Source organism: Azolla caroliniana, unplaced genomic scaffold (assembly GCF_043228905.1).
Source record: "Azolla caroliniana isolate FFs.n. ecotype wild unplaced genomic scaffold, voAzoCaro1.0.p SCAF_17, whole genome shotgun sequence".
Taxonomy (NCBI): Eukaryota; Viridiplantae; Streptophyta; class Polypodiopsida; order Salviniales; family Salviniaceae; genus Azolla; species Azolla caroliniana.
In genome coordinates, this window is record NW_028230452.1 from 3,307,251 (window position 1) to 3,327,833 (window position 20,583).

The following is a 20,583-nucleotide window of genomic DNA, read 5'->3' on the forward strand; positions in this document are numbered from 1 at the left end:
TGACGTGTCTAAAAAGAAAGGAAGAATGTGTTTTAATTTAAATGCATGACCACAAGGTTTGTCGCTCATATCATATATTTTCGTAGGTTTGCCAAGCCAATAACTGTGTGTGACTGTGGACTCTTGTTTTTGCACAAGCGAATTAGGGTGCGTAGGTTAAAGCTATCAACACATTTGTTTGAGAAAACGATGCATTGATTCAACAAACATTGCTTGAAATTTGAATTTCTCAACTAGAAACCTCTATAAAAGAAGCAAAACCATCATCGTAGACATGCATTATATGGTTTGATTTTTGACGAGAATATTACATTTTTCATTATGTTTCGAACTACGAGCATCAAAGCAAACATGGGTAATTACTAAAATAATAACTTGAAAAATGTTTATGAATAGCAAATGATCACAATAAAAGATTACACATGTTCATAGTATACACGTATAAACACGCATCTGTGGTCTTAAACTAATATTTTTGAGAGATAAATTGTGCCTACCTGGTCTTAAACTAATATTTTTGAGAGATAAATTCTATAGACAGATGATATGAAAAGAAAAGCGAAACATGTTTTTAAGTACACACATGCATGTGTTTGCTCTCATTGGCGTTGGTATAGAAGATCGACAAATTCATATAAATTTCCATCCCATTCCTATTTTATAATGCAAACAAGGAATTTCATTTCATTTACTATAATGTATAACGACCATTGAACAATAATAAATTAGTCACATACATAAGTATGTATACATATGCACACACACACACACACATAAACACACATGTTTATTACTAGCTATGCGACACATTGACATGTGCATGTGCACATACACACACACACAATGCAACAATGTGCATGAGTGTGTGCACGCACACACACTTCGAGATGTGTCTAGCAAAAGGAAGGGAGAGATATTTCCATTTCATTGACTGTTGAAACAATCAATCGACGACACCAGTCTATGATAAATCGATCATCAATTTAGTTCTGGAACACATGGTGGTTAAAAAAAATGGCCACACAAGGGTTCACAAGTTGGGAGCAAGGATCGATAAAGAAGTAATGGAGGGTAGGATGAACAAATAGGAACAATGAATCAAAGAGTCTACAACGGCAACAATGAAAGAAGAGGTTTTGTGGGGAGTCCGAGAGTCATCGGTCCCGGCCCCAGCTCCGTCATTAGTTCCCAACTCCACCATTCGGATCGAGCCTTTCCGAGTAAAGTCGTGGGCCCGACCCAAAAAGCAAATGACCGATAGATGAGATGACAGCAATAACAAGCGGACAGAGAGGTTATATGCTTAATAAGTAGTAAGTTATGACCTTCAGGCAACGGCCGACAATATCGGGGGCCGACGACAAACAATGAAAGGAAAGAAGAAGAAGAAGGATGGAAAATTTTAAAACTATGTAGGTCATGTAGTAGTGTGTGAAAAAAAAGGGCTGAGAAATCAGTGAGGAAGAAGGAGAAAGAAAGGAGAGGAACAAAAGGAGAGTAAGAAGGAAGAAGGAAGAAGAAGAAGAAGAAGGGGAGGAGAAGAGGAGGAGGAGGAGGAGGAATGAGAGAGAGGAGGAGAAAGAAAGGAAGGAAAAGAAAGGAAGGAAGGAAAGAAGGAAGAGAAAAAGCATCCTTGCTGCGCATGAGAAGGAGAAGGGCAGAAAAAAAAGGGCAAAAATTGTAGGAGAAAAAAAGAAGAAGAAAAGAAAAGAGAGAGCCCCCCCCCCCCCCCCCCCCCCCCAAACTTTTCGAGCTTCCTTGCCGCTTCTCTTCTTCTTCTTCTTCTTCTTCTTCTTCTTCCTTTCTTTCTCTCTTTCTTCTGTTTGTATCAGTCTTTAGATCAACGCCTTCTCTCTATTTATTATAACGTTTCTTCTATGTTGTTGTAACATCATTGCCTCTTTGTGGGCTGCTGCTCTTTCTATCACCTTCATCATCATCTTCATCATCTTTATACAGAACGCTTCTCATCCAGGTATGTCAACATTAACATAGCTTTGCAAATCTGTGCTAAGTAGTGATCCTTAAACATGTGGGTCTTTCTTGTTTTTTATGATGTCTTTGCTTGGTTAATGATTAAAATATATATATATATCTACATATGTATGCTTTTTCTCTTTGGGGACTCAGGTGATTGCTCTGCTCCTTGGTTTGTGCTGTTTTCTGGACTTGCTTAATCAGGAAACAAGTATGTCTGCATACATACATACCTACTTACTTACTTACTTACCAGGATATATGTAGAGAGTGCAGATCTCCTTTTGTTAATTCAACTTCTTGCACTGTGTGTAGAAGTGTGTGTATCCATGACTGTATGCTGATGCTGCTGATGTTGATAGGTGCATTATAGTAGGGGAATTAAAAAGCAGAGTGGAAGGAAACAAAAGGCTAGCTAGTAGATCTATTGTTATATAAACAATAGCTCTCACTTTGGCACCATCGTTGTATGATGATGATGGGTGCATTGCATTGCTATGCAGGGGAATAAAAAAGCAGGGAGAAAGTAGGGAAGAGAAAGGGTACGGAATCAGATATCTTGTTATTGTAGTACCACCTTTTCTTTTCTATCAGGAGCATGTTAAAATAGCCATGGTTGTATGATGGCTATGCTGATGAGTGCATTACATTCGTGTTGAGGGTGGAAAAAGAAATAGAGAGAAAAGAGAAAGTAGGAATTAGATAATTCTATCTTTGAAATTCTAACTTTCAATTTTGTTCCTACTATGTATATCCATGCTTGTATGATGATGCTGATGGCCGTGGGTGCATTGTGTTGTTGTGCAGGGAATAAAGGAGCAGAACGATATAGAGAGAGACAGACAAGAAGGGAAAAAGGCCAGGGAGAAGATATCTTATTCTTGAAATACTAGCTTCACTGTGGTATAAGGTTGTATATATAAGATGATGGTGATCATTGGCACATTGCATTGATGTGCGTAAGGAACATATCCTTCCTTGGCTCTGTTCTGGTATCTTGTTTTCCTTGCTACTGTTGTAATTTTTCATGGAACAAGGTTATGATGATGAGCTCGAGAAGCTGTTGAGGGAGATTCCAGGGGCCACTTCTGCCCCGCCTCAACATCTATCCTATGCTAAAGTCATGGCATCACGAGATGAAGAAACTCGAATGATAGCATCCTCTGTAGAGGAGGAAGACTCTGGCATGGCATTACAATCTGATTCTCATAATACAAACAAAGGAAAGAAGAATGTGAACGCTTCTAGCTCAAATATGAGCATAAACACCCCCTCGGATTCAACCAATCAATCTCTTTCCTCAACTATGTCTGATTCTTCATTCATGTCTCGACTACCTTCTTCTTTGCAATTGGTTGATCCCTTCCCTTCCAACCCACCATTGGGCTTCTTGGAAAATGAGCTTAATATTGGATTAGAAAAGATGTCTCTGTCACGAAGTGGTGGGTTAACCATGGAGAATCGAGCCCCGGGCATTCGATTTCTTCACAATGGTCAAACTTTGATGGAGCCTCACCCATCTAATATGCAGCTTGGATACCATCAACAAGTAATGGGAAATCGACCACACCACCCATCTAACATGCTACCACCATATACATCTGATTTGAAGATGGTTCATGCCCATCAACTCCATGAGGCTGCTGCTGCTGCCCATGCACAGCAACAACTAGAAGAGAGGATGTATTGCAGACAACGTATCAAGGAAGAATTACTCTTAAGGCAACAGAAATTGCAAGAGCAACAAGCGCGATTCTATGCTAGCATGCACAACCCATCTGGTCCTCCTTACAGTAGGAGCTACTCTGGGTCTCAAATAGAGAAAACACCGAGCAAATTTGACCTCCTTCAACAACAGCCCTCTCCAAAAACTACTCTAGGTGGAATGTATGCATCGGATGCTTTCCAGTCCTCTCATGGAATGTGGGCAAATCCTATCATGTTAGCACAGGAATCCCCTCAGGCGTCACATATATGTCGATATTTTCTACATGGGTTCTGCACTCGGGGAGATCTGTGCCCTTTCCCTCATTCTCAGAGTAGTGGCATTTCAGTAAGTAATAATATGGTAACATCAGATAGTACTATGTCTCGGGCTCACAAGGGACCTCGTAATGCTGCAACTGCCTCAACACTAGTCTTGCCCCCATTGAAGACAAAACCTATGCTGTCTAATGGCCATTCAAATGGCCATCTCCTTTCCAATGGCACCCATCTTATGCCATCTTCGAATCAGTTGGGTGGTATTGCTGGAGGAGCTATATGGAACGGCATTAGCCCAGAAATCCTTCAGCAGTCTTTAAATAACCAACACCAGCCGCAACAGTCACCATCACCACCTCCCAAGTACACCACATTAAAGGAAGTTGAGGGTCGTATTTATGGAATCGCAAAAGATCAGCATGGTTGCCGTTTCTTACAAAAGAAATTTGAAGAGGGTGTTTTCGAGGATGTACAGAAGATTTTTGTAGAGATTATTGATCATGTTGTAGAACTGATGACAGATCCGTTTGGGAATTATCTTGTCCAGAAACTTTTGGAGGTTTGTGATGAAGATCAGCGCATGGAGATTTTGTATAGAGTTACCGGAAAAGGCCAACTTGTGACAATTTCATTGAATATGCATGGGTATAAATTGTTTTTTGTCGCATGTTCATTTATGGTAAATTTCTAGGCCATGTTATTTACAATTAGTTTTTTTATTGCCCATGTTATCGCTGTTACTAGGACACGTGCAGTACAAAAGCTTATAGAAATGCTTAAAACTCCGGAGCAGATTGGATTAGTCATATCATCTTTGAGGCAAGGTGTTGTAACGTTAATAAAGGATTTGAATGGAAATCATGTAGTCCAGCGCTGCTTACAACGATTAAGTACAGAAGATAGCCAGGTACAAACATTTCTTATTCTACATTTCTTCCTCTTGTATTATGTGTATTTGACTTACATTCTTCTTCTTCTAGTTCATATTTGATGCAGCTGCATCTCATTGTGTTGAAATTGCCACACATCGGCATGGATGCTGTGTTCTTCAACGGTGTGTGGACTTTTCAATGGGGCAACAACGAGAACGCTTAGTTGCAGAAATTGCAGCTAATGCATTGGTCTTATCACAGGATGCTTTTGGGTAATTTATTTGCAACTCAACATCCCAAAAAGGGAAAGTTCTTTGTTATTCATATCTTGTAGGAATATTTCTTATTGTTTGGATCACGTATTTTACTGAGAATAGTTTGGCTGTCTGCAGGAACTATGTTGTGCAATATATTTTGGACTTGGGCCTGGCTTGGGCTGTTGCAGAGGTTATTGATCGTCTGGATGGGAATTTTGTACATCTCGCGATGCAGAAGTTCAGTAGCAATGTTGTAGAAAAGTGCTTGAAACTGGGGGGGGATGAGAGTAGGGCGAAGATCATACAAGAGCTTACAAGTAGCACACGTCTTGCACAGCTTCTACAGGATCCATTTGCAAATTACGTAGTTCAATCGGCCTTAACGGTTTCTAAGGTGAAATATTTAATTATTGTACAATGTGTGCATCTTATTGCATTTTCTTGATGGCTTGCATCTATCCTGTGTAATTTTAAGTTTCTTAAGTTCGTTAGATTTAACGAAAACGACCTGTATTGCTATTGTTAATTGTTGATATGCTAATCTATGGCATCCTCACTCAGCACTTTTTGTGAGTACATAGGAATAACATATAATATTAAAAGAAATTAGTAACTGGCTTTATTAATAACTAGCATGTTTTGGTAAGTTATAAATAATGCTGTCAGGTTCCTGCAGTTGGCTTGTGTGACCATCATCTACTGCAAAATAGCAACTAATATGGTCAGGGATCTAAAATTCTTGCATGGTTCCTTTCCTGTATTGTTACAATAGTGTTTTGCTGGATTGACATACGAGAATTAAATGCTTGGTTTTGCAGTCATAGTTTTAAGTTTTCCAGTCATGAGTTGAACTGGCATTTCAAGAGAAACTTTCAACAGTTTCAATGTCAATAGGAAATTGAGTCAGTATTAGTTTATTGGTTCTCCTTCGTCTGTTCAAAGTTGATTTGACATGTATCTTCATCTTTATTTCTAATATTGATGCATTTCATCTAATCTATCTGTGCAAGGTATAATAGTTCTTGTATGTGCTTCTGATGTTGTAACGGTGCATAGCCAATCAAAACCTTTTCACAAGTTTGATTATGAAATTCTTGTGTGATTACTTGTGACCTGCTTTGTGAAGACTTTGATAAACCTACATGATAGATATCTGAAACTTGTGGTCTGCAGTATGTAGACATTGATAAACACAATCCAGATCTGAAACTGCTGGCCTGCAGTGGGCAGACTGTCATTCGATTAATATTATGGCCCATTTGAAAGATAAGAGATGAAATGATTCTAGCAGAATAACAAGCCTCTGCCTTCCTAATACACCTTTCCATAAGTGGAATATCATTTATGGCCATTAAATTGAGATGCGATATAGTAAGCGATAATATTTTTCAGGTGGATATCACAACCTGTGGGACAAAAATAAATTAAACCCTCAAGAAAAAGTAGGTAGGGTTTTGCATTATCAGTTATGCCGAAGAGCATTAGCAATGTTCTAGGTTATGGTCTTTCACTCCATTCTCCATCTTTGTTAATTTAGCTTGATACTGATTCTCCAATTCCTGCATTAGATGAATGTGTTTTTTACATTCTCATCTTCCTCATAGGGCTCGTTTGGCCTGTTGTAGATGTGGGATGGGAGGTATGACTGGTTATAGATGGGATATGCTGATAGGCATGGCTGCTCGGATGATTAAACATTCATCTACATCAATGCAGCTATATCCTTGAAGAATCTTTCCTGATGCCTGCATTGAAGTCTCCTTCTCCTCATTGCAACCCATTCAGCAAAGTGGTGGTCCTTGAGGAGAGGTTGGATCGTGGTTTGTGAAAACCCTTTCCTCCAATCTGAGATGTATGCTAATGTCTGTTCCAAAGTTCATTCTGTAGCGACCTTATCTGTGAAAACTTCCAATGCTTCTGTCTTTGATGTCCCTCTTATTGTTGAGAATGAGATTTACGTTTTAGGAAGAATTGACTATTGTGAAGAGGCTCACTCATCTCTACCTTGATTAAAGCTAGAAACCTCGCTGATAAACAGTGAAATGAGCTCCTAGAAATAAGGGATTGTTTGGTAACAAGAAAGAACACTAAGAATTGGAGTTTCTCTCATCGAATAGAACTATCTATTCAATGATTCAAGGTCATATCAATTTGACCTGCTGTATTGACTCTGGAGATGTGGGAGATACGATTTTACCTTGTAATCTTGTGGGGAAATGTATGGATGCCTGAGCTGTTTAAAGAGAGTCTTGAAAACCAAGAATTGGAGTTTCTCTTTTCGAATAGACCCATCTATTCAACGATTCAAGGTCATATCAATTTGACCTGCTGTATTGACTCTGGGAACGTAGGAGATACGATTTTAGCTTGTCATCTTGTGGGGAAATGGATGGGTGCCTGAGCTGTCTAAGAGTCAGTCTTGAAAACCAAAGTATTCAATGCCGGATACACTTGTAGCTTGAATGTGGTAAAAAACACTTCAGTTTAGCAGATGATTGAGGGTAAGCCTGATGCATTCCATTGGTATTTCACGTGGGCTGGAAGGTGATTGAGGATAACCCTGCTTCACTTTATTTGTATTTATGTGGGCTATATATCATTTGGCACTGCGGTTGCTCCCTCTTGCTACATTTGCCAAAGCTTATGAGAAAATCCAGGAGAAAACCAGTAGTAGGCCTTACCCCTTTTTGACAGAATAAGGGTATGATGAATGAATGGTATAGAAGACTCTTGTCAATGATGTATTTGACTGATGATTTCACCTTTTACTGCAGAAAAATTTGCTCAAGCTTTCTTAAATGGGGTTTCATTTATATACATTGTATATATGTTTTTGAAAGCTAAGTTACTTATTTCTACAGTTATTTATGGCCACTCGTTTGAGTCTTAACAGTATGGAAATATATTTATACTTACGTTTTGGAAAGTCTAGTCTGCTTTACTTTATGTGAATGTTGAAATTACTGACTTATTGGTATGCTCTAGCATCTAATCAACACTCTCCATGAAGTGCAATTTATTCGTTTTTATTCATCTCTTTTGTTTGAAAGTTATTTATTATATCATGCAGATCCTTTTATGGCCTTGTTCAGTACTAGGGTATTTGTTTCATTTAGATACTAGATTACATTATAGATAATAAAATCTTAATTTTAAATATTTGAATAACGTTGACATGGTGTGTATTGTTCAGGGAGCTCTGTATGTTGGTTTGGTTGAAGCAATACGACCACATTTACCGGCACTCCGAAGCAGCCCATATGGGAAACGTATTCTTTCTCGGACTAGTTTAAAGAAATGACTAACAGAGACGATGTGCCCTTGTTGAGAGTTTTTGGGGGCAATTTTGGGGATTGGTTTGTGGAGGAACACACAGCTTTGTATGTAGTTTGTTACAACGTGTCTAGTAATTCGTTCGTTTATTCTCGGCAGCTTGTACGGTTTATATTATCAGGTGTATGTAAAAAAAAGAATATATATATTATATATATACAAAGGTCACATTGTGGTCTCTCTAAGGAGCTGCTCTTTGCTTGGCCAGACTGTATGTAGCAAAATTGTTAGAGAATACTTCACACATTGGGCTATACTTCGTTGGAAAGAATTTTCTCTATCAATTTCCAACATTATTATGGTATCAGTTTTCAGATGCTTTGATCTTTGGGTCCAAGGAATAGTGTGTGCCTGGTGCTTTGAGGTTGTTTGATGAGAGGTTATTTTGGGATTTGTAACGAAATATATTCGGAAACACAGTAACTGTAAAGCTTGTCTTTCCTTATCAGAAGACAAAGCATGTATAAGTTTTTTACCTCACAAATATAGAAGATGTTTTATTTCATATCCATCTGGTCTTCTGAATTGAGTTTGTGGGTCTTGTGTATTTTTAATTGATAATGTTCTATTGCATGTGAAATATTTTGTTTTTTTAAAGATTGTGATTAACTCAATTGTGTTTCCATTGGCACATTTAATGTGCTGTTCTTTAAAAACGTGGAGGATGTGTGTTTCATTTACCTCAAAGCATGCCTTGGTGCTTGCTCTGTAACTGCTTAAAACCATTATGTATCTATTCCCTTGTTAATCACCTTGCATATGTATTTCTGTAGTGGTATTTACATTATGTTCTTTATAAGCTCTATTGTTCTCCTTACCGAAAAACAGCATCAGCAAAAGTCATCAACAAGCCTTCATTATTCTCTTCATCAAGCTCCATAACCCATCTTCATCCCTAAGCTCCTCTGTCACCTTTTCATAGTGACATACTCCATCAACTTCCTTTCTCCCTTCCCTAGTTCATTTCTTTTCTCTTGTTAGAGTCTTTGATAGTTTCAACTTAACTTGTACTCCCCTCTTAGTGGTTCCGAATGAACATTTCTCATATTCAACACTTCATATCCTCGGGTTGATTCATGAAGCTTCCACTTCTAGGCTACCAAGATTTGGTCTTCCATCTCTCTCCAAACTTTTAGATCCTTCATATGGCAACTCATTATTGGAGTTTGCCATACGTCATGTCCTTTGGACTTCTCTCTTCTTATAGCATCTTGTGTGGCAAAGCTCTATCCTATTGCTAGATACTTCTCTTGATGAAATTATATAGCCACGAGACATTGTAGGCTTATACTTAGCATATTAGTGTTGCAAATGTGCAAGAGACATCATACATGCAATACAAAAATAATATTACAATATTTTGAACATATGGAATGTCATTATGATGTTTTGAAATGTCTCAATGATGAGTGCTAAAGTCCTAGCTATTTGGAATAAATGAGATTTATCATATGGTCTACCTAGAGACAGATAGCTATATACATTTGCTTGAAATGTTAAATTTAAAAGGATGTAACACAAGTACAAAAATTGGTTTTTGATCCAATTCAAAATGAATGTGACATGATATGCACAACAAACATGTATATGGTTGCGAAACAATATGACGTGCACAATATGTAGCTTAATGATATTTTAAAGAAAAGGAAATAGAATATTTTGCATAGTGTTCCAACCAATCAAAATTCCTCGTGCCTAAAAAAGGATGTAACAATTATACCGATTTGTATACTAAAACGTGTATGTATGGGTATTCTTTGCATGCAACTTTGTTAAGGTGTTACATGCATAACCTTTATGGAATAGCTCTAAAGCTATAGCCTATTATTAATGGTTTAAGCTAGGATAAGTGGGAAGCTAATTCTAAGAATTGGGACAAACCCTTGAGGACCTACGACACGTGGGAACACAAAGATGGTGGCATGAGAACCTTACGTGTGGAACTATATAAAATTTATTGAGGATCAATTGGTGAGGCTCAACTCTCTTATTCAGATAAATTATTGAACAACCAATGTATACCATATGTTAATATTCAGTGGTATGGAACACTGATGGTATTTTTTGTTTGCCTCGTGTCACTATTACACCATACATATTTTTCTTAACTTACTTGATGTCACTATGGACCGGAGGGGTTGAACACATGACCTTTTTGTCCTTACCAAACAAACTTACAAACTAAGTTACATCCATATGGGCTCTCTCTCTCTCTCTCTCTTATTGTAATTACCTTACCTAGTGGTAATTTGTTAGCACTACAAGCATTGTGTTGTGGGTTCGAAACCTAACTTCCTCACCTCTCTATTATATACTTCTTATATATCTCTTAATTCACTAGATGCCATTGTGGAATGTAGGGGTTGAACCCATGACCACTTGGTCTCTCTCTCTCTCTCTCTGTGTCTCTCTCTCTCTCTCACACACGCACGCACACACACACACCAACTCTTTTTGGGATCTATAATGATGAGATCATTGATTTATTGCTCATAAGGGAGGCAACTGAGTAGTTCTAGGGGGTACGCACTCAATCCCTTTCTTTATGCAGACAACATAGTTTTACTCTTTGAGTTTGAGCACGACCTACCAAGGCACCTTAATGCCTTGGATGACTTTTGCACACAAAGAAACCCTTTGACCTCCCACTTCATTTCTAGAGACTTAGATGGAAAGGAAACTAGGCCTAGCACATAGTGCTAAAACGACACGATATCCAAACACATTGTTGAGATTCTATTGTTAAGGCTAAGGTGTTGTGTTCAATTACCAATATATATCATAAGATAATGTTTAGTGGTATGGGACATGATATCAATGTGGTTAGAGCAACCACGAATATGTTAGTGGTGATGGGCTTACGTGGTTGGTCAATGTGCATGCTCAATTGATAAAATAATTCAACAATTTTAATAGGGTTGTGCAAATTTCTCTCCCTGCCTCACATAATTGGCATCGACTACAAGTAATCTCACCCCAATAGATAGAGATCACATGGTGACATTGCATTTGTTCTCCACTAGACATGTTTAAAGCCTTGTTTATAGAAGGAAGATACATGATGAAGCCTTGTTGGTTGCAACGATGTCTTGAATGAATGCCACTCGAAGGAAATTTGATATGTTTCAAGAAGGCCAAAAGGAGGCATGAAATAACATTGAGGATTTTTAATCATTTAAAATAAGGTGTCTTAAGCTGTGAAACCAATAACAAAAATGTATTTGTTTCTCTTGTCAAATAGAGACATTTGGGGAGATCCAATAGCGAACAAATGTTACAGCTTATAAAACATGATAAAGAAAAAACAACAAAGTCCAATTCAATGGCTTGGGCTAATATGATCATATACCCATTCTCCAACAGACATGTTAGAACAATGACAATGCAAGGAAGGAATAATGAATCAAGCATGATTCACATGGTCCAACACGTGTAAAGGGCACAAATCATACTCAACGCAGAGCAAACTCCAAGAGCTAGAGTCAACAACACTTCTCATTCTAGATCACGAAGAGACCCAACAAAGACATATGAATTAAGCTTAATTAACATGGTCCAATCCGTGAAAAGTAGACAAATCGTACTCGTCGCAGAGCTGACTCCAAGAGCTAGTCAACAACACTCTCATTCTAGATCACAAGCAGAGTTGACAGTACAATGTGTTCAAGATAAGGTGGAGGCAACGATGTTGTGAGTGAGGCAGGATGCCAAGACAACAAAGGTCCAACGGTGATACGAGAGTGAGTACGGGACAGAGTTGATACAAGAGTGAGATCTTACTCAGGTGCCCAACCTATAGCTGTTACGTGCATGACCATATAATATCTAGTGGTAAGATTGTCCCATAGTATTCTATACACGTGGATAAAGTGCGAGGGTTAAACAAGAGTGTAAAGAAGGGAGGATTACTTTGAATCCTAGGAATTGGGACAACCCATAAGGACCAAGTGTGGACTTGCCTGGGGCCTTAGCTCTGGGTAAAAATAGGAGGGCTAGCCACCCTTATTAAGACATCAATCGACTACATCGAGACTCTGTCCTCGCGGTGATTAAACTCTTGTAGCGAGTGCCACCAGTACCATGTATGACTCGACGCCATGGCAGTGGTATGGGACGCCGATCGAGGCTCGAGTCCGTCTCGATTCCTTCACTCGGGGGTGGCTAGGTGGATCATCACGCTTCTTTCTCTCTCCTCTCTTATTTATTTATCTTCTATTTTCCTTATCTCGTGCTTACATTGGGATCTAGCTCTAACAGTTGTATAGAGCTATATCTTTACACTCTCGTTTAACCCTCACGCTTTATCCACGTGGATAGAATACTACGGTACAATCTTACCACAGGATATTACATGATCATTGCACGTAACAGCTATAGGTTGGGGACCCGAGTAAAGATACCATATGATATAAGTCTATAAGTAAAAGGGGTTGGGCCGTGGGTAAGATATGATATGATAACAAGTCAAGTCCCAGAGGTTGGGGTCTGAGACAGATACGATATGTTACGAGTCAAGTCTGCAGGTTGGGGGGGGGGGGGGCGAGTCAGATACGATACGATACGAGGAGGAGGAGGAGGAGTGAGTTAGCAGGTAGGAGACAGAAGAGGCGAGTGTGGTATTTTGTTTGTCCGGCCGGCCGGACATCAGGTGTAAAACCATCAGATTGTTTCTCCCAGTTTTAGGGTTTTATCGCGGTTTCCCCATCTGCTCCCTGAGTCCTTCTCCTTCTCCTTCTCCATTGGAAGCGTCCTGAAGCTCTCAGCGAAGTTGCAGTCGCTCCCCCTCCCTCTACCATGGTAAGACATCTCCATCTCCATCTGCGTCTGCGTGCTTCCTCTTCTCTCTGTTTGTTTTCCTCCCCTCCTCTGTCTCATTCCACTCTCGTTTTCTGTCCGCACAGGCTCGTGGTCTGAAGAAGCATCTTAAGCGCCTCAATGCGCCCAGGCACTGGATGCTCGACAAGCTCGGCGGTGCTTTCGTAAGATCTGTTCTCCTTTCTCTCCGTTTCGCCCCCCGTCGTCCTGTCTCCATGAAACGTTGTAATTCCTTACGTTCTCCTATGTTATATTTGTCGAGCGATACGTAGTTTTGTTTCTAATTTGCTTCCTTGTGAAAAGGATCAACCGATGATTTACAGGTTCAAAAGCTTTACATGTTGTGTTTTCTGACTTTGGGAAGGATTATATGTCGCATCACAATTCCTCTTTGTATTCTGTTTTTCTCTCGTCAGAGGAAGGATTGCCATAGCTCCACAGAAACCCAACATCTATCATTTTCTCCTGTTTCCTAATTCTATCGTCAGTGGGATATATTAGGGAACAATATGATCGATTACATAATGTTATGTTTAAAATGATTTTATTATTAATGAAATGCTGCTGTCGTTTTATCTCGGATTCATGTAAATATAGTATTGGCTTTATGCTCTGCCTAGTGTAGCTCATTTAAAAGTAGTTTTTTGTGAATTTGTTTTGTGTTTTCTCTGTCGATTACCGATAACTACGTGAAAAGAATTAGTGGCTCTGAACTGGTATGCAATGTTTTATTTGCAGGCTCCAAAGCCATCTCCAGGGCCTCATAAGAGTAGAGAGTGTTTGCCCCTCGTGGTTCTTCTGAGGAATCGTTTAAAGTATGCGTTGACATACCGTGAAGTGGTTGCCATTGTCATGCAACGGCTTATCTCAGTGGATGGGAAGGTTCGCACAGACAAATGTTACCCGGCAGGTTTTATGGGTAAGATGGGTTACATATATTTTTTTGAAATCTCATATGTTCGCTCTTGCTTTTGTCTGAATTTTTAGAATGTTTTGGATCTACCCTGTATGGATCTAGATATGCTAAACTCTGGCTGAATCATGGATCTGGTACTTAATGCTGGTCTTGTTAAATATATATTCTAAATCTCAAATGTTCAGATGTGCTAATCTGGGTTTGTGGTTGCTTCCGTAATGATCAGAATTGTTTAATATACATGGTTTATTTTTGTGTACTCTCAGTATTTGAATATAGGTAGTATCTATCCTTTCTTTATTTAGTTATTTGTTTTAGTTTCCTTTTATGTTTCTAAAGGCAATTGTTCAGTTTTATCCTGGAAATCCTCGCTGATCTATATCCTCAGCTCTGTTATTTCTTGTTGTGACCGTAGTGTCACTCACAAGGAGTGTGAGCGAACTAGCACAACTACTGAGATGATATGGGGAGAAATTTTCATTAGAAAGACCTTGTGCAAACTAGTTTCGTTCTAGGTAGAGCTCATCAGTGTCACGGTCATTTACAACAAGAGGGTAGGTTTATATAGGGGGAAGAGAGAGAGACAGAGAATAGGAGTTTAATGAGGGGAGAGAGGGAAACGGGGAATTGTGATAGGCAAAGGATTGATAAGTGAAAGTGGGCTAGAGGGGGTTTATATGTATTTATATGATAAGTGATAGGTGGGGGTGGGGGTGGGCTCTAAGAAGAGGGGGATTATAGGGGTGGGATATAAAAGGAATATAGTATTAAGTGGGAGTGTTTATGGATTTATGTTTAGTTTTGGCGAGAAGGGAATGAATGGACTTAGACTTACTTAGTCCAACATATAAGTCCATTCATTCCCTTCTCGTCAAAACTAAACATAAATCCATAAACACTCCCACTTAATACTATATTCCTTTTATATTCCACCCCTATAATCCCCCTCTTCTTAGAGCCCACCTATCACTTATCATATACACTTATCATATACATACATATAAACCCCCTCTAGCCCACTTTCACTTATCAATCCTTTGCCTATCACAACTCCCCGTTTCCCTCTCTCCCCTCATTAAACTCCTATTCTCTGTCTCTCTCTCTTCCCCCTATATAAACCTACCCTCTTGTTGTAAATGACCTTGGCACTGAATGAGCTCTACCTAGAACGAAACTAGTTTGCACAAGGTCTTTCTAATGAAAATTTCTTAAGCTTTTCTTTTTTTCTCACTCGTCTCTTCTTCTTTCATCTCATTCTATTTTACTCTTGTTCACCTCTAATCCTACTCACCTTAGTTTCACTTGCATCATTGCTTTATTTTTTTCTTACTCTTCCCATATCATCTCAATAGTTGTGCTAGTTCGCTCACACTCCTTGTCACGACGCTATGGTCACAACAAGCATAGCTAGTATCTGTCTTTTCTTTATTTAGTTATTTGTTGTAGTTTCCTTTTATGTTTCTAAAGACAATTGTTGAGTTTTATCTTGGATATCCTCTCTGATCTATATTCTCAGCTCTGTTGTTTCTGGATCCAGTTATGTGATTGCATCAAGCAATGTCATTGATTTGTGTATCATTGTTTCTTAATAGATGTCATATAATTGTTTTGAATTATGTTATGGTTCGTTTCTAAATTATGTATTTTGTTCTTCATGATCAACTCCCTCAGATGTTGTTTCTATTGCCAAGACTGGAGAGAACTTCCGTCTGTTATATGACAACAAGGGAAGATTTACTTTGCACTCGATCAGTCTTGAGGAGGCCAAGGTACAGGAGCCCTTCATTGTTATAGTATTGGTTTTTGAACAATTTACTTGAAACTGAGAGTGAAGAGATTGTGTTCTTTGTTCAGTACAAGCTCTGCAAGGTGAGAGCTGCATGTTTTGGGGAGAAAGGGATTCCATACATAACTACCTATGATGGGCGTACCATCAGATACCCTGATCCTCTTATCAAAGCTAATGACACAATCAAGATTGAGATCGAGACAGGGAAAGTGGTTGAATTCATCAAGTTCGATATTGGCAACATTGTGATGGTGACTGGCGGACGCAATAGAGGAAGAATTGGTATCCTGAAGCACAGAGAAAAGCATAAGGGAAGCTTTGAGATTGTTCATGTTCAGGATGCTGCTGGGCAAGAGTTTGCGACCCGTCTTAGCAATGTGTACACGATTGGGCAAGGTAGCAAGCCTTGGGTAACTCTACCCAGAGGGAAGGGTATTAAGTTGTCCATCGTTGAAGAAGCCAAGAAGAGGTCTGGGGCACTCAAAGCAGCTGCCTAGAGAGATCATGTTTTTTGTTCGTATTTGTTTCTTTCTGTTATACTATCCTGCAGTTAAAAGAGTTTTCAAACTGAATCTGAGAAATTGGTTGTGTAGTTCTTTCTGACAGTGAGTTATCATTACCTGTTTTCTTTGCAATTAGCCTGCAACATTTTTGTATAAAGCTGATTGAAGTTTCTCATGTGCCAAATGGACGAAATGTGAAGTGCTTGTTGGGAATCTTGTTCTCTTTTTTTAATCATCTGGACAGCTGTGAGCAGGACGGCAGTGATAATTTACAAATTCGTATGTCATTGATTCTGTATGGTTTTGTCTATACTTTATTGTCATGATCTTTTTGTATACTGTTTCACTGTATAGTGGCGAGTGTTGCAAATAGAGATGGTAATATGAAATATGCGCCTGTTTTTTTATCATAAAATGAAATATGGTCACAAAAGTCATGGAATATGCTGGATTAATCTTTAGGAAGTAATATTTTGATGCACCGCCCAAAAAAATGACTTTTTTTGAATGTCTGTGAAAGCTAATTGTTATCATATTGGAGATAGGTCTCCCACTTAATTTGTTTTGTCAAAACATTGACTTCAATCTACAGAAACTGGTATGAATTAAGACTATTGCTTCTTCAATCTTCGGTGATTAAATTCTGTGTTACTGTTAACGAATGAGGTTTATGTAAGTGGGCGTTAAAATATATATATATTATGAATGTGAAAAGGTTCAACAAAATTGGTGTTGTGATGAAAATTGTATAATGACTAAAATAAAAAACACAATTGAAGTGTTGTGTTCTGAGTCGCATGATAATGGGCGGGCAAAGTCTTCACATTGTCATCATTATTCCTGTAATGTTGCACACCTCATTTGACTTTTACAATGCATTTTCATGCACGTCTTCCTTTCATTTGTATCAACAGAAAACAATCCAAAACTTTATGCCAAATTTATCAGTTTAAAATACTACTGCATTATTCTGCAGTGCACCATAATAAAATTCCGAAGTAAATGTGAAAAAAAGTATTAGATTAGACAGACATTTGAAATGTGATAATGGATTAATACAACCTAATTGGGGAATGATCCAGATGAGGCAGAGATAGGTCTCAGAATATTTGATCCTGAATTTTTTGAGGGGAGGAGGGTTTAAGGTGTCATAATATCACTTGTTTGTTACACAAATAAGCATTGTTGCACCTTGGGACAGCCGCAGTGCTTCAAATTTTCTTTTAACGACGAGGCTTTAGAGAAATATTAAGATCCCTCTATATGGTTTTCAATTATCAGTTTATATACTCCACAAAGGATGTTTGTTATCGTTTGTCATGAATCATCATTGCTGCCTTTCACAAAATTCCACAGCTCTTCTGACTTGATTTCTTCTTCTTCCTTTTCTGTTTGGGAGGCTGAAGTACTACTCTAATGGCAGCATCAAAGACGGCCTTGACATTCTGCACCGGAATTGTACAACAAATGGAAGAGCAGCGTGGTTACAACATATATATACTTTCATCATCAGAAATTTAATGAATATGGCAAGATAAACAAAATTACTTCTTGTGTCTTTGAGCTACATTCTACATAGAATGCGGCTCCAATTTGTTTTCTCAGTTGATCTCCCTGCAGTGACAAGCACATTTCAATTATTGATGTTTGATGACATTTAACAGATTTCACAACTACACAATTTAAGTTTATACACAATACTAATTACGAAAGTACTTAAAGTTCATTGTGCATGGATAGATTATGGACATATTTTTCTGAGTTTTACTTAGTATAATAATAGATCAACAGATGGGAGTGGATAATAAAAAACAAAGTTGAAAAATAACAATATTGACTTCATTAAATTCCCATGTGCTGAGTGAATAACGAATTTATTTTGCTCCTCCTGACCTGAGCAAATGATATTGCTGTGGCACCAGGATGATCCTCATAAAACTGTCGGTCATCTCGAAGGTCTACGATAGCATGAATTCAGAGTGAGTGGTAAAGAATAACTTGAAAGGAACCATAAGATCAGAAATAGATGAATAATAACCTAGTTTAGTGCCCACAAGGATGATAGGAACACCAGGAGCATAATGCCTCAACTCAGGTATCCACTGGATCAGGAATATAGAACAATCACAATGTCTCTCAAACAATCAAACATACTATGCAACATCAAAAATCGACTCTCACATCCTGGAATGAATCGATAAAACTTAAAGTGGAATGCTTAATCCAATGGAAGATGTCAAACCACAATACAAGCAAGCAAATTATACTAAAAAGACTAAATCTCAAGTGCCGCACATACCTTTTTTGCAATATTCTCATAACTAGCCTTGCTGATGAGAGAAAATGCCAGAAGAAAAACATCTGCACCCCGGTAGCTGAGAGGGCGCAACCTGTTATAGTCCTCTTGGCCTGGGTTTATGCAGGAAAAGGTAGTGTGAGAATGATGTTGTAAGTGGAAAAACCTCCTAAATATTCTTTGCTATTCCATTGCCCTAAAGAGAGCAATTATATGTGCTAATCTTAGCAAATGATATGGTTCATGCATATCTTACGAAAACAGAGGGGCATTTGATGAAATAAAGAAAAACCTGTGACCATAAATTACCTGCAGTATCCCATAAACCAAGATTAACTGTATTTCCATCCACAACTACATTGGCGCTGAAGTTGTCGAACACAGTTGGCACATAATCCTGCATGAAATGAGACTTCTTGATCAGGAATGTTACTCCAAGTATAATATGGAAATGTAGCCTGAAACCCTGTGATTCTGTTTTTCAGTTCTAAGCAGGCCTGATTTCTCATGCGATATAGTCACTTAGGAATGGAAGTCCCTGCTCTCTTAGGAGAATAAAGGACCTAAGGTAAATAATGACGCGAACTTGCATTAAGGTTCAAAAGTTCTACAACTGCTACCGAGATAAACAATGAACATTTTATAATCGAGAGGCAATAATATTCCAAGGAATGTTTTATGAAGAGATCAAAGACAGAAGGCATGAATTTTTCGCCTTGTTTTGAGAGAATCCAAGATTTAACAGTAAATATTGGAATCGTACAGAAAGTTTAGCTTACAGTTGGAAACGTATTGCTGGTGTAGGATATGAGCATACATGTCTTGCCAACAGCGCCATCTCCCACGGTCACACACTTGATGAATCTCGATGTGGACATGATGATAATGATCCTTTTTGCAGAAGAAAGTGACGATTTTGTCTGTTCAAACCAGATGCATAATCTCTTCCCCGCGGCTTATATCGAGGCTTTCTTTTCTCTGTCTGTATTTCCTAATGACTGGTTCTCAGCGAGCAAAGGTACATTGGACAGGAGCGGCCCTGAAGCTTCACAAAATTCTCTCTTTTTCTCCCTTCCGCTCTGAAACACGAAAATGTTGCCTGTCTATTACCTCTTTTAGACAGATTCTGATCTGTCTTTGCTTCTCTATCCCCGAGTTCTCCGAACTGAGATCAAATACAGGGAGTGATCTATCTCTCTATCTCTTGCAACAACAGAAAAAAGAAGAAGAAGCAAAGATATAGACAGATTGATATGCACACACAAAACAAACAGGCACAGGCGCGCTTGCACACATACACAGAGACACAAACAATGACTGCGTCGTTACCTTCTCCCGGAAAGGCTTCTGATCTTTGTTCGTTTGGCAACTGAGAAACTCTAGGATTTGGAGTGTATATGGGAAATCCTCATGCTGCTGCTGCTGCTGCTGCTGTTGGCTGTGAGATCCACAGGAATGAGAGAGGAGGGAAAGGAAGGAAGGAAGACAAGAAGGCGTTCTATCTCTCTCTCTCTCTATCTCTCTCTCTCTCTCACACACACACACACACACACACACACAACACAGTCTCTCTCTTCTGTCGAATGATTTCAAAGCTCAAAGTTCAAACCATGATGTGCCCATTACTCCTCTCAGAGACAGACAGACAGAGACAGAGAGAGAAAGAGAGAAAGAGAGAGAGAGAGTGTGTGGGGGAGGCCCATTTGAAAACCCCTAGTTCTTGTTTTCTATCTCCCTTGTTAAAAAAACAGATCCACTTTACTTACTCTTTTGGAGGGGGGGTTGTGTTAGAATTTAGAACTTAGAACTTAAGACCCACCCACCCATAGAAACATGAAGTAT

The 20,583-nt window shown here is 38.7% G+C and overlaps 3 protein-coding genes across 3 annotated transcripts; 2 read left to right on the forward strand and 1 right to left on the reverse strand.

Annotated features, from left to right (window-relative positions):
- Positions 1 to 1,738: 1,738 nt before the first annotated feature.
- On the forward strand, positions 1,739 to 8,931 carry LOC147852846 (uncharacterized). Its single transcript, XM_087333055.1, has 6 exons — positions 1,739 to 1,975; positions 2,785 to 4,605; positions 4,705 to 4,867; positions 4,941 to 5,104; positions 5,225 to 5,483; positions 8,283 to 8,931. Exons 2-6 carry the CDS (start codon positions 3,005 to 3,007, stop codon positions 8,388 to 8,390), a joined length of 2,295 nt encoding a protein of 764 aa, XP_087189181.1. The 5' UTR covers positions 1,739 to 1,975; positions 2,785 to 3,004; the 3' UTR covers positions 8,391 to 8,931.
- A 4,351-nt stretch (positions 8,932 to 13,282) lies between these two features.
- Positions 13,283 to 16,658, forward strand: LOC147852847 (small ribosomal subunit protein eS4x-like). Its single transcript, XM_087333401.1, has 4 exons — positions 13,283 to 13,401; positions 13,976 to 14,156; positions 15,825 to 15,922; positions 16,008 to 16,658. The coding sequence occupies exons 1-4, from the start codon at positions 13,375 to 13,377 to the stop codon at positions 16,437 to 16,439; spliced, it is 738 nt and encodes a 245-aa protein (XP_087189527.1). The 5' UTR covers positions 13,283 to 13,374; the 3' UTR covers positions 16,440 to 16,658.
- A 945-nt stretch (positions 16,659 to 17,603) lies between these two features.
- Positions 17,604 to 20,276, reverse strand: LOC147852848 (rac-like GTP-binding protein 5). The gene is made up of 8 exons (XM_087333403.1): positions 20,071 to 20,276; positions 19,521 to 19,906; positions 19,051 to 19,138; positions 18,745 to 18,854; positions 18,484 to 18,547; positions 18,339 to 18,403; positions 17,994 to 18,059; positions 17,604 to 17,890 (listed from the first exon to the last, which is right to left on the reverse strand). The coding sequence occupies exons 2-8, from the start codon at positions 19,617 to 19,619 to the stop codon at positions 17,786 to 17,788; spliced, it is 597 nt and encodes a 198-aa protein (XP_087189529.1). The 5' UTR covers positions 19,620 to 19,906; positions 20,071 to 20,276; the 3' UTR covers positions 17,604 to 17,785.
- Between the last annotated feature and the right edge of the window lie 307 nt (positions 20,277 to 20,583).

Coding starts and splice junctions, on each gene's coding strand:
- LOC147852846 (XM_087333055.1), top strand. CDS start 3,005: ATGGAACAAGGTTATGATGATGAGCTCGAGAAGCTGTTGAGGGAGATT. Junction 4,868..4,940: donor TAAGTACAGAAGATAGCCAG/GTACAAACATTT, acceptor TTCTTCTTCTAG/TTCATATTTGATGCAGCTGC. Junction 5,484..8,282: donor CGGCCTTAACGGTTTCTAAG/GTGAAATATTTA, acceptor TGTATTGTTCAG/GGAGCTCTGTATGTTGGTTT.
- LOC147852847 (XM_087333401.1), top strand. CDS start 13,375: ATGCTCGACAAGCTCGGCGGTGCTTTC. Junction 14,157..15,824: donor TTACCCGGCAGGTTTTATGG/GTAAGATGGGTT, acceptor CAACTCCCTCAG/ATGTTGTTTCTATTGCCAAG. Junction 15,923..16,007: donor TCAGTCTTGAGGAGGCCAAG/GTACAGGAGCCC, acceptor TTCTTTGTTCAG/TACAAGCTCTGCAAGGTGAG.
- LOC147852848 (XM_087333403.1), bottom strand. CDS start 19,619: ATGTCCACATCGAGATTCATCAAGTGTGTGACCGTGGGAGATGGCGCT. Junction 18,855..19,050: donor TGGTTTATGGGATACTGCAG/GTAATTTATGGT, acceptor GCATAAACCCAG/GCCAAGAGGACTATAACAGG. Junction 18,548..18,744: donor ATGAGAATATTGCAAAAAAG/GTATGTGCGGCA, acceptor TTCCTGATCCAG/TGGATACCTGAGTTGAGGCA.